At 36.7% G+C, this 13,856-nt stretch overlaps 1 protein-coding gene across 1 annotated transcript; it reads left to right on the top strand.

Annotated features, from left to right (window-relative positions):
* The first annotated feature begins 981 nt into the window (after positions 1 to 981).
* Positions 982 to 6,813, top strand: LOC132132773 (substance-P receptor-like). The gene is made up of 5 exons (XM_059545297.1): positions 982 to 1,568; positions 2,443 to 2,637; positions 4,299 to 4,449; positions 4,708 to 4,904; positions 4,983 to 6,813. The coding sequence occupies exons 1-5, from the start codon at positions 1,162 to 1,164 to the stop codon at positions 5,269 to 5,271; spliced, it is 1,239 nt and encodes a 412-aa protein (XP_059401280.1). The 5' UTR covers positions 982 to 1,161; the 3' UTR covers positions 5,272 to 6,813.
* Positions 6,814 to 13,856: the final 7,043 nt, after the last annotated feature.

The following is a 13,856-nucleotide window of genomic DNA, read 5'->3' as shown; positions in this document are numbered from 1 at the left end:
TCAGACAAAAAAGATAGTTTGACCGTAGAGCATGGAATTATGGCCAATTGCTTTTATTCTGCACTCAGTAATATAATAGCCCTATGTTCCCTCTGCTGTCAGGTAAATCTTAACCTCAGGATAACCCTGCGTGTTTGACTGCATATTTTATTTGCAATGTGCTGAAGCCTATCAAGATACGTTTAAGTGTGGGAATACAATGAAAATTTCAAAAGAAAAGAATGCGTCACCCTCTTCGAGAATTAAATGACCTCTAAATTTGCATAGGTCAGTCAAAAGCATATGTATTGACATGTGCAGAGGTCACTTGATAATAGGCCATTTACTAATTGAACTTTGTCTTTGCAAAGCAGCTATGCATGGTGATGAATTGAAACTATTTCTTTTAGAGTCCTCCTACATTTTTGTCTGGAGAAAACGTTCATTTATGTCCTATTTTTGTGTCAACATTTTTCTGGTGATGATTTATGACCTTTCCACAAAAAAAACTATTGAGATGTTTTGCAGTGAGAATTGCTTATCAAAAAAAAAAAAAAAAATATCAGCTCGAGTTTAATTTAGTTTCTTATCATGCAAATGTGAGAAAGAAACCACGAAGAAACACTTGAAATGTTTCTTAATATATTTCTTAAATAATTACATTCCACATAGATTACATTTCACTCCCCTCCATCTTCAAAATGTGAATTATTTTATCCAATGTAATTGAAGAATGCTTTAGTTTTGGGTAAGACTTCATTTTAAGATACATGTACTTACTATTATAATAACAAATAATTATGCATACTTACATGCAAGTAACTCCTGATATTTTTATTTGGCCTTTTGTTCTCAAACCACGTTTGAAAGTCAAACAATGACAAGTGCCAGTAAGAAGGATGCGCGTGTTCACAGGCGCGTGACTGGAAAGATGCAGCGCACTGTGTCAACCCTTGTTCGTAAATGCGCGGACACGTGAGCGCAGGAGCGCATTTGGTGAAGCGCGCCAAGTACGCGCTCGCTATTCACCCTGCCGCGTATTCTGAAGACCCTAAGACAAGAACCCTGGCATTCCGTTTGCTCAATTGGACCTCTTTTTTTTTCAAACTCAACTTTAGAACAACAAAGCAAACATATATTGCTTCTTCGCTGGAATGCCTTTTCTCTGATGATTTATTGATCATGGATCCTCTATACAACACTTCGCAAAACTCAAGCGGCTACGGGACTAACGGTTCTTTGGTCAATGACACGGACGTGTTGTCGAACCAGTTCGTTCAGCCGGTGTGGCAGATAGTTCTGTGGGCCATCGCGTACTGCTGTATAGTTCTGGTGTCAGTTGTTGGAAATATCACTGTTATTTGGATCATTTTAGCGCATAAGCGCATGAGGACCGTGACCAACTATTTTCTTGTGAATCTTGCGTTCGCAGAGGCTTCTATGTCGGCTTTCAATACCGTTATTAACTTTGTGTATGCAGTGCATAACGAGTGGTACTTCGGACTTGTTTACTGCAGATTTCACAACTTCTTTCCAATAGCAGCTGTCTTCGCTAGTATTTACTCCATGACAGCAATAGCCCTGGACAGGTGAGCTATTGATCTTTTATGATACATGTACTATGGTATTCTTAGAAGAACCTTGGAGGTCATTGTAAATGTCATTGTACATGAATATCCACTGTATGCATCGAATTGTATTGCCATCACTTTATAAGCATGGTCCTACCACAGCAGTGTTGGGTGTAATGCATTACCAAATAATTAGCTGTGAGTCACTTCTAATGTAATACTAGAGTGTAGTATAGCAATTCTATGTAAAACAGTAGGGAATTTAACATTAAAGATGTACATCTAATGTCAGATGTTTTTTAATGTAACATTGACCCTTTAAATACTTTGATCAGTTCAAGAATGATTTCTGGAATTTTATATTATTTATTTGAAAGAATTAAAGAGCAGTTTCATGTCTATCAGTGTATTGTTCAAACTGGTCTAGGTAGAATTTAGAAAGTAATTAATAAGTAATGCAGTACTTTATTAGAAAGCGTAATTATTGCAGTAATCTAATTAGACTGGTGAAGATGTAATTAGTAGCTAATTAATTACTTTTTTTTTTTTTAGAGTAAATTACCCAAAGCTGTACCACAGTAATATTTTATAATCCTAGTTGGGTAAAAAAAAACAAAAAAACGTACATGTTCCTTTATCTCTGTTCCATAGCATCTGATACCATCACTGTTCCATAGTATCACCAATTTTTGGGAGGATAGAATTGATGCAATTCGAACCTGTGTAGAAAAACCCAACCCACTTAAAAAAAAAAACCACCCCACTAGTCATCTCACTCCCCAAATCAAATCAGCTGGACTGGGCAAATAATTTCAGGGCAATTCAAGTGGATGATACTCCTTTGAGTTTGCATAAATAACAGGTCATTGCCTTTGTTAAACTCCCCCTGCAGGTACATGGCTATCATCCACCCACTCCAGCAGCGCCTGTCGTCCGCTGAGACCAAGCTGGTGGTGGGGGTGATCTGGGCCCTGGCGCTGCTCCTGGCTTTCCCCCAGTACTATTTTTCCAGCACCGCTCAGCTACCAGGACGAACCGTGTGCTACATCAACTGGCCAGAGTACAGTGTGTGGGATTTCCAAAAGACGTAAGTCAAGTTTGCGCTGCCAAAGTCAGTGAGATCTGTAAAATGTAAAATCAAATGTGTCACCTATGGGAAATACTCAGCGATAAACTGTTTTGAACAAACTCAAGTGCATGTTCGTTGGATAGCCTACCAGGAGAATGGCATTTGAAAATGGCGAAATACACTGGGAACTGGACATACAGTCAAACTCAAAGCCTGAGTCGCAATTCAAAGTTTGTGCAGAGTGTGGTTAAACTTCTATTTCAGCAACAACATAACAATGAAAAATCTGACAATGCAATTGAAAACAACATTAGAGAAACCATAGGGTGCACTCTCAATGCTATTCGGTAGGACCAGTACCAAGTATGTGGCATAGTCTGATATTTTAAATGAATATTTAAACTGTGGCTAAGTAGAATAGATCCTGTCCTGCATCTTAATCACATCTTTATAAGCTACTTGAATGAGTTTTGATAGAACTTGCTGCCAACTCCAATCCGATTCTCCAATATGCTGCCAGTCTAATGCAATGTCCACATAGGTGACAGGTGCCGACAGCATATGGTTATTTTCATTACAGCTTAGTTGTTCACCCACGCATAAAATCAATCTTCCTGCAGGCTTTCCCCGTCACTGAAATGCAGTGAGCATGTATAGCTTCTTCAAGTGACATAACCTGTCACATTTCACAAATGTGACATATTTGACAAGAATAATTTCTCGAGGTTGTTCTTGAGCTTTTGTCAGCCAGAACTTTCTTTAAAGGTATAGATAGTCACTGAGAGACCAAATCTGGTTAACATTGGCGTTCGAGACAAGGAGCTCTGATCAGTGGACCCTCTTTAACTGCAGGTAGATCTTTGAGTGTGATGGATACCCAGAGATGGACAGAAAGGGAAGATAGCGAGAACGGCAGAATTAGATTTCTTTCACACCCACATATTTTTGCATTTTAGCCACTGAAATCGGCATGATTTTTGCAAGTGCACTGCAGGCTTTTGTTTTCAGGCAATCACTTGTTATGCTAGCAATATTGTCTTCTTATTTCACACTACAAAAGGCAAGAAGCATTTTTTTAATTAATCAACTAGATAATTATTCAATTTCTTCTCACACACTTGAATAGTGATGGATGTTTGAAAAGCAGTAAAGACCCACAACTCATTTGGCTCATCCTAAATAGCATGTCTGTAGAATGTTCAATCAAAACAACAAAAGAGAAGCCGGCATTTCCATTGATGTTTTTGAACAGTCTTATGGGACAGGATTCAGAACATTTGTGGTAATGCATGAAAGGCCTGTGCATATTTTCCCTCTTTACCTCTATGGTGAGGAGAGTGTCTTTCTAGATAAGCCTCGAGCTAATTAGCATGTTGAATTGCACGACGCTCCAAAAGAAAAGAGGCACTGTCACAGCGCCCGAATCCTGCGAGCATTCACAGTTCACGATTCACAAAATTTCCAGTGGTTATTTTTAAGTGGCAGTTAGTGCGCGAAAACACACGGGACTCGGAGGTGTTGGTGTGTGGCATTCTTTTGTGTAAAAATGTGCACTCAAAATATGTCTCAACAACTTTGGGTCTATTTTCATCTTGGGTTTCTTGTCTTGTTCTTGTTCGTTGGGTGCCTCCAATGCCAATTCTCCATCTGGCTGTTTTCTGTCTCTTCCTCTCTCACAGGTATTACGTCTGTGTGGTTGTGCTTATCTACTTTCTGCCTTTGCTCCTCATGGGTTGTGCTTACCTGGTGGTGGGATGTACTCTCTGGGCGAGTGAGATTCCTGGAGACTCTTCAGACCGCTACCGAGAGCAGCTAACCGCCAAACGGAAGGTCATCATCTGTAGAGTGCCTCACATAAAAGCTTAAATGTCAGTTGCTTTGCTGAAAAGACCAGCTTGGATAGATAGTAACCTAGCAACATTATCTAATGAAGTTGACCAACATTGAAGTTCTTTGAAGTGACCAACTTTGCTGGTCTTTTCAATAAGACCATGTAGGAACCTGACTATTGTTTGCTTTAGGTCACCAGGTAAGCGACTAATCCAGGTTTTTGCCTTACTTCAGCTCCTTCTACTTTAACTTCTGTAGGTGGTGAAGATGATGATTGTCGTTGTGTGCACCTTCGCCATTTGCTGGCTGCCCTACCATGTCTACTTCCTGTTGCACCAGTTCCTTCCCCACTTGTTTGAGGAACGGTACATCCAGCAGGTGTACTTAGGAATTATGTGGCTTGCCATGAGCTCCACCATGTACAATCCCATCATCTACTGTCTTCTCAATGACAGGTAAGGAGTTGGCTTAGGGTTAAACATTTCAGGTTAGGCGCAAACATTTTAAAGGCTATCATGCAATCCTCTGTGCAGGTTTCGAGCTGGATTCCAGCAGGCATTCTCCTGGTGTCCTTGTGTCCCCCAAGGCTCATATGAAGGTCTGGAGCTCAAATCCATTCGCTATCTTCAGACGCAGGCCAGCTTTTACCGTGCCAGCCGAATGGAGACCACAGTATCCACAGTGATGCCGGTTGTTGAGGGGGACCTTCAGGAGAATACAAATCGACGCTCCATAGATCTCACATCTAATGGTTCTTCACAAAGTGCTTCAAAGACTGTATCAGAGACATCCAGTTTCTATTCTAGCAACAATTTAGCTTAGGAAGGAATGTAGGAAATGCTTTGAGTTTTTAAAGCACCAATGTTGTGAGAAAAAGTGCAAATTATACATGTTCCAGGCAATGTTGTAGTGTGAGATACAAACCAGAACAGGTTTTTAGGCTAATGTGTGAAAACGTGATATGCATAGTATATTGGAGCATTAATACTGTCTTTGTGTTTAGCTAAAGTTTACTACTCGAGGCAACTGGCTAGAAATCATCCCTGTAAGAGTTAACCCAACAACTTACCCAATCAGCATTTGCACCTGGGCCCAGTGGGTTTGTTTAGGAAAACCTGACCAGCTGATCCCCTTGGCAATGATCTGTCTGTCGTTACTGCTGGTTGTCGATGATACGATAGCCAGCATGACGACGTGGAAGGTTTGCACCTGTTGTTGCATATTACTGGACTACGAATGTGACAATATAAAGGATTTGTATGGAAGGCATAGAGGGTCATGATAAATATAGCGCAGCGAGAGAGAGAAAAATGGACTTTGTACTAACATAGTTACATCCATTTATATCGCCTTAATTCTCTGTTAAATCCAGAGTTTATTATTAACATGTTCTTGAGTATCAGTTACAGCAATACTGCCTTTAAAAAAAGACCATGGTATTTATTATTATTATTATTATTATTATTATTATTTTAAGTCTACCATTTGTTTTTGTATATTTCAATAACAGTGCAAATTATTTAAATGAAAACCTAGCTGTTGATTTGTGGTCACCGATTGTATTATCATGTGTATAAACAGACATAGATATTCATAGATGTTGTGCATAGTAAGTATAGTGGCATAATGTCTATTTTGATATATGTCTAACTATACAGCTTGTACAGAAGTCCCTGCAACAACTACTGATCATTTTCAGCGTTGTCAAAATCTAGATTGTGCTCGTTCTACATGTTGCTTTTAATGTGAGGTCCATTTTCTCGTACAGTGGCTGTTGTACATCTGTGTACAATATCATGATGTTGTTTGGCGTGGCTTGTGCTCACTTTACATGCCTTTTTTAGCTCTAAATTGTGCAGGCTCTTGCTTTGTATGGCAGGTGTGAGAGCTGCTTTGATGCCTGCAGAGGAACAAAAGAGCAGCGATGTTGCACCTTTTGAGCTGCTCTACAGCTGCATGCACTAGCATCTCCACTAACGTGATATCTCAGCCCTCTTAATAGACATGTTAAAACAGAGTACTGGATAGACTTGCCTTGATATAGTGCGGTTTTTTGAAGGCCAAATATTTTACCATAAACAAACATAATTTGTTGGGACCATGATATGAAGGTTATGCATCATGTGAGGACACAAATGAGACTGAATTAGTCCATGTCTGTTAGATTTGAGATCTAGACGGTAGTATGCTCTATAAGTTAAGCTGATTTAATTTTTAGCAGATACACATTTTAAATCTACAGTCTTACTTTCTCTAAAATACAGACACAAAATATTCACTCACGTTGTCAACAGGGCCTTAAAATTAGGTTTTTTTTGTCCAAACAAACGCTCTCTTAAATGAGAATGTCCTCTCTTATATCAACACTCACCGACTTTGGCAATTGCAAGCAAAAACCACACAACCTAAAAGCTAGAAAGATACTGCATGTCTCATTCCAACTTTCTGTTACAATTTGAAGTACATCATCAATAGACAATTTTTTTTTAATGTGTAATCATTTCATGAGATTTTTAACCAGAGTTCTACCAGAGCTGTTCAGAAAAGCTGCTGACACCAGAAGCATTAGAGACCACAAAACACATCAAATGTTGTCAAAGCAGTCCAACAATAAAGTTTTTAATGTAGCACAGAGACAAATAGATTACACTTAGCACTGAAATTATTCTGATTTATGTACATATGATGTAATCTGTTCATGTAAAAGACTTGTGCATAAAATTCAGCTTTTAGTTGTCTGTATAAAATACCTGAGAGTGTAAGAGCTTTAAATATATAGCCTTTCACTATTAATATTAGACTGAAATGGAGGAAACATTACTGTGTACTTTGAGGCTTGGCATTTCTTGATTATGTCTGCAAATGTAAATTTGAAATGGCTCTTGTTTGCCTCTCTGCTTTGCTCAATAAAATGACCAGATGCCATTACCATATTCAGATGCAATACATTTTTAAAGGAAGTATTAATTCCAAACTTAACAAAATAACTTTTACAGCCTCTGAAACGTTTTTTTTTTTTTTTGGTGATGTAGCCAAGCAATTATGAAATGGTTTAACTCCCCACTTAAACTAAGAACCTATCATCACTCATGTTAGAGAAAGAAGGTGAGTAAAATTAGTATTAAAGAACACAATTAACAAGCCACAGCACTGCAATGAGATCGATGCTTTGACTGTGTCAAATCAAAGCTCCTGAGCGTTCTTCTTCCTTAAAAGCTCCCTGTCCAGAGACAAACTGGAACTGTGCTGTACTTCAGACTGGCTCTATTTTTAAAACCATTACTTCTAATAGTACATCAGGCTGTTCTGACAACTATAAGAACACCCTGCCAAGCTTGAGCAGTGTTCTCAATGGTCCTGTTCACTGGGGACAAAATGAAATATGTTGGGTCCAATATTATCAAGATGTGCTGCATGCTCTGACAAGATGTCTGGCATCGGCCTCCATCAACTGTTATGCCTCTGTCTTTTTTTATACAGCAAATATTACGGTAGTGGATTGTATCAAGCATTAATTTAATTTAATGAACTTTTTCATTAGCAAGAAAAGACTTACTGCTTGACTAGACTAATTATGATGATGATGCATGGGGCAGCTTTCTGCCAATGTGCAACCAGATGAGACACAGGACCCACAACCGATCTAAAGTATCCAGAAAGACATTTGTTATCCATTCTCCATACCCAAGCAACATTGCTCAAAAAGTTGCCCAGTGTATCATCACTTCAGATCAGTGTTACACTGTCACTATACGTATTAAGCATTGGCTAGAAAAATGGAGAGACTTGTGATTGACAGACTGTGAAGCAGAAAACAAACAAAAAAAACCTAACAAAAAATGTAATCATTTGTTGAAAAATATCTTGTGCAACAAAGAAACTATATTTAAAAAAGTTAATGTGTGTGTGTATTTACATATAATTAATATATTTAATTGTTATTTTTATTTAAACCTATAATTTTACCGATAATTCATTAACTGCTATTTGATGTGCAAATTTACTTATATTTACTATATATATATATAAATACTTAAAAACCTTAAAAGGACAACTTTGCACCTGAAATGAGCATATTAGTAGTATTATGTAGCCTTACGGTACTACTGTGAAACTTTTAGGGGTAAATAAGATACAAGGATGTCCCTTTAAAATACTTGCCGAGTGAAAAGCTGCTGTTGTACCCCTAAAAATTAACTTTTTGCACATTTTTAGAGTGTATTGTATACATTTTGGTCCATTGTTCACCCATTGAATTCCAAACATAGGATAGAGAACACTAAAGTCCTCATGTTCTCATTTTCAGACCCGCTCTGCATCCCTGTATCAAAGGACAGAATATGATTTACCTTGAAAGGATCTTTGAGCTTCACTCATTTGACGAGAGCGGCTCCCTGGGACCTGATGCACAGAGAGAGTTCAATTAATTTAAGTCTTGATATAATCAGATGACATCTTCAGCTGAAGCGTGAGGCAGGGCTCAGCTTGTCTTTGATAACCTGTCATTCAATCTTTTGAATGGCTAAATGGGTTTTGATGATATGCTTTATGGAGTCCAAGCAGATATATCAAAGAATGCCTCTTTAACAAATGATTAATCACAGCATCCCAAGCCATTTGCGTATTATAATTATAAATACTAGCCTAGATATTTCCTGATTGATGAGGCCTAGTAGCTTTATACATTTGCAATACTCAATTAATAGTGAATCACAACGCTCAGGGAGATACAAGAGAAGTGCATTAAAATGCTTCATCTTCCTCTTCATCATCTTCTCTCCATACTTGGAGCAAAACAAATGGCCTAAACACAGAAATGGACAAAAGAGCAGTTACGCTCAATGCACTATTGATGTGTTATGCTGAATTTCAGTGAGCTGTAATCCTCTTAGTGGATGATATATATGTATGGCCTTGAGTATCTAAATTGCCTCAGTGACAATCCAGCAGACACAAAAGTAAAAATCCCATTCATTTTCTCCATTGTGGAATTGATTTTTTAGCAATAAACTATGAACCTTCCAGGGCAGACTCGGGTTGTTAAGAGATGAAATATGCTTCTGTAAAAGCCCCAAGCCCAAGTCAATGTGATTTCAAATAAAAAAATGAAATCCACCAATCAGAAAAGTCACTCTTTGAAATTGTGGCAAAAGAGCTTAACTATACCACTGGCTCATATGAAGCATGACAAATGAGGTACCCAAACACCTTACATATTTACTGTACATATATATGCTTCATGTGAGGAATAGTTATAGTCTAGTACTTTTTCGCTTCAAATCAAAGTTTGTAATGTAGTGATCTATTTCAGAGCTTCCTGTATATGTTTTTGGCTTTAAACACTTTCTAAGTAAAAAAAATAAAATAATAAAATTATGAATGTTCATGAGAAACTGCGAGGATTGGGTCTCATCTACTTGTTTAATGACACTATTTGAAACAATGGTGCTGTCAATAATCAATATGGCTGAAAGAAAAAGCTAATCTCAATCAAAAGACCAGAATCAATATTTTTCTCATATGTTTTTCACAAGGCTTATAAAGCAAGATGGTGCATATGGTCCCATAAATGAAAAATAAAATACATGGAGAGTGGCATCACAAACAATTACAGTAAAAGAAAGCAAGAATAGCACCTGATTTTACAAAACCAGTCTAGGACATGTCTGGGTCCCATGGGTAAATGTGCTGTCATGAATAAACACAATAAGCTTATTTTTATTGTTACAATTTAAAAAATTAATCTTATTTATTTATTATCATGTATTTATACAATACTAAAAGGTTTTTTTTTTTAAAGTATCTTATGATTACCTAGGCTTCATTTGTTTGAACAAAAATACAGTAAAAGAGTAATACTAAGGAATATTATTATAACTTAAGAAACAGTTTTTTATTGGAATATATTTTAAAATGTAATTTATTCCTGTGATCAAAGCTGAATTTTCATCATCATTCCTCCAGTCTTCAGTGTCTCATGATCCTCTAGAAATCATACTAATATGCTGATTTGCTGCTCAAGAAACAATTATTATTATTATTATGAATGTTGAATAATATTGCTTAATATTTGAACAATTATACCTTTTTATAGGATTCTTCGATAAACAGAAAGTTAATGCATGCTTGCTAAATAAATGTATTAATTCCTTTAAAAAAAATTAAATAAATCACACCCATCTCAAACCTTACAAAGTACATATTTTCCTTATATTAGGATATTTAGTTTTTATTTAGGATGTCATGTGACCTGGACATGTTTCCTTGAGCTTCACCCATCATCATATTCTGCATCAGTATTGATATTTTGTGTCTACACCCTGCTCTAATTTCACCCCAGACATTGGTCATGCCTGGGTTCCAGACATCAAAGATGTGGGAAAGGTAGCCACAATTACATCTAGGTTTGATGTTTCTTGAAGAGATGACCTGCACCCAGCCACCCATCCTTTGGACGTCAAACCCAAGGAAAACAAACAGCGAATTGTTTAAGTGAACTACATTTACTCCAAGAGACATGAAAGGCATAGAAAACAAATTAAGTGGAGACAAACCTAACATTTCCTTCCCAGTACGCTTGATGGACACAAACAACTGCTGTCCACAGATAGAAAAATCTATGGACTGACCAGAACCCAACGGAGCTCATTACATATTTGAAGTGTGTTTTCTCTTTGCATTCAGCTCTTGAAGAACTGCTGTCTGAGTCGCCAAATCTGGTTCAGTGTTGTTCTGGCTGTTTCTTAATTGCCTTGTCAAACTGAGAAGACTGAGGTTAAATTCAAGAAATATAAATCTCTACACTACCCACAAAGTGGCAAAACCACCACAACAGATGGTTGTTTAAAGGAATAGTTCAAACATAAATGAAAATTTGCTGAAAATGTACTCACCCTCAGGTCATCTAAGATGTATGAGTTTGTTTCTTGATCTGATTTGGAGAAATGTAGCACTGCATCACTTGCTCATCAGTGGATCCTCTGCAGTGAATGGGTGCCGTCAGAATGAGAGTCCAAACAGCTGATAAAAACATCACAATAATCAACAAGTTATCCACACCACACTACTCCAGTCCAACAATGAATACCTTAAACATTGAAAAGCTAAAAAAACAAATCCACCATTAAGGTATTTTAACTTCAAACCATCACTTCTGACCAAAATACCAGTCCATATCTTTAATAAAGCTTCCTCCAATGAAAAAGTCCATCCCCTGTTGTTGTCTCAAAAACAAAATCCACCTACATATTTGTTTAGAACTGTCTCGGACTGTTATGGTGCTTGATCTGTGCAGATATCTCTCCTGATTCAGATAAAAATAACTAATTTTTTTTTACTGGAGGAAGCTTTATTTTGGATTATGAACTTGTATTTTAGCCAGAAGCAATTGTTTGAAGCTAAAAACGTATTTATGGATTTGTTTCTTACAAACATTGCTGTTTTTCTCTTCAAAAAAACATTAATTGATGGGCTGGATTCATGTGGAATACTCGAGGATTATTATGATGTTTTTATAAGCTGTTTGGACTCTCATTCTGATGGCACCCATTCACTGCAGAGGATCCATTGATGCGCAAGTGATGCAGTGCTACATTTCTCCTAAAATTGTTCTAATGAAGAAACAAACTCATCTTGGATTGCTAGATTTCTGGCAAATATTCATTGTTGGGTGAACTAATCCTTTGTGTAAATTTGTAAAAAAGTGTGTAAATAAAGCTCTATATTTCACATGCAAGACAGCTTTGAGGCCATAGGCTACCGTAATCAGCAGCAAGGGTCAATGAAACTCAGAAATGTGAGTCCCCTCAGGACATGTGATTGAAGTGCTGAAAAGGTCACATCTACACGTTTGAATCACAGCCAGACAGACTGCCTTGTCTCTGTCTGTATGTTTCGTTTCTAATGCTGAAGGAGTCCTGGTGACCTGCATTGATGAAGTGTTAACCCTTATGTTCTGTTTGGGATCTGGGAGATCACAAGGACCTTTAGATACCTCAAAACACATACATAAAGCGGACACATCACGTTGACACTTATTTACTTTTGCTAATCTTATAAGAACTGATTCTAAACCAAATTTGAACTTGCTTTAAAAGTCATCCATGCAAATAATAACAATATTTTGTGTTGTGAGATGGCAGGTGGAATTGGGGGAGGGACTCTCTCACTTGTTTGATTAAAAATTGACACATAGAGGGCCAAATAGATTAATAAAAAAAAAAAAAGATATCTGGTAAATTACTATTTTGTCAACTTAGCAAAACAAAGCATGTAATTTGGTGCAGTTACTGATATTTATATGCTCAAAAAGTAACATGAAATTGTCACATTATGGCTTGTAATGTGCATCAGTAAAAAAATTTATGACAATATAGCAAAAAGCATATAAAATATAAGTTATAAATCTAAAATTCTCAATAATGACTAAGACAATATTTAAAAGCTTAGTTTTATGATAAAAGCTCTGTAGTTTTCATAGTGAGGCCAAAATATATAATACAGAGCAACACAATGAACATTAAGAGATGAGCAAAAGCCTGATGATGTATCTTATTTGATACTCACATTTTAACATTATTTATAAAAAAAAACGTTTTACGTAAACCTACAGTAAGTTGATTCAGTCCAGTAAATGTTTTAAAAAATTATCAATTTAAGTTATTCTTACACGTATAGGTGAGAAAAACAAAGCTAATATTAAAGGAATTGATGAAAAAAATAATTCTGAAATTACAAAGTATATCGTAGCGTTCTCTGGGACCCCAAACAAAGACTTTTAATCTGATCAAACCATTTTGCATTGTAATTATGTCATATTGTTTTACACAATGTAAAAACTCACGTGAAGACCGGCCTCTCTTCGATTCTTCAACATAAATGCGGCCACACATTTGCCAGTATTTCTTCTGTTTGCGAGCTTTAAATGGTGTTCAAAAAGAACCAACAAAGTCAAATGATAAGCAACAAGTCTAAAGATTCAGCTCAACATAAAGTGTATACTGTTTGTCACGCGCTGCCATCTCGCGGCGGGAAAAAGAACCTCTCTCTCGTTTATGTAATGGGAATAATGACTTTTAACTGTAAAATACCAAAACTGATAAATAATAGTACTTGCTGTGCTGCCTTCATGTTGATTTATCAATAAAACAAAGGTGCCTGGACAAGATGATTCGATATTATACAAAATAAAGACAATTTATTCTGATGATCATTCTTGCCATTAAGAATTATAAAGTACAGGCCTAAATCAGTGAGACAAGTTAGCTTAATAAAACTTATTAGGGGAATGGGTTTCATTTCATTTTTAGCATGGATATACTTCTATCCTATCCTATGACTTTGGTGTGAGATAACACCTCCATGTTTTCATAAAATGGACAACACAATACTATTTGATAAGACAATTA

The sequence above is a fragment of the Carassius carassius genome, chromosome 49 (genome assembly GCF_963082965.1).
Source record: "Carassius carassius chromosome 49, fCarCar2.1, whole genome shotgun sequence".
Lineage (NCBI taxonomy): Eukaryota > Metazoa > Chordata > Actinopteri > Cypriniformes > Cyprinidae > Carassius > Carassius carassius.
The sequence above is the reverse complement of the archived record's forward strand: the minus strand, read 5'-3'. Positions and strand labels throughout refer to the sequence as shown.

What these genes read in the sequence shown, in the direction of transcription:
- LOC132132773 (XM_059545297.1), top strand. Translation starts at nt 1,162, where the DNA reads ATGGATCCTCTATACAACACTTCGCAAAACTCAAGCGGCTACGGGACT. An exon ending in GTGTGGGATTTCCAAAAGAC is followed by an intron (nt 2,638 to 4,298) that starts GTAAGTCAAGTT and finishes CCTCTCTCACAG; the next exon opens with GTATTACGTCTGTGTGGTTG. An exon ending in AGCTAACCGCCAAACGGAAG is followed by an intron (nt 4,450 to 4,707) that starts GTCATCATCTGT and finishes TAACTTCTGTAG; the next exon opens with GTGGTGAAGATGATGATTGT.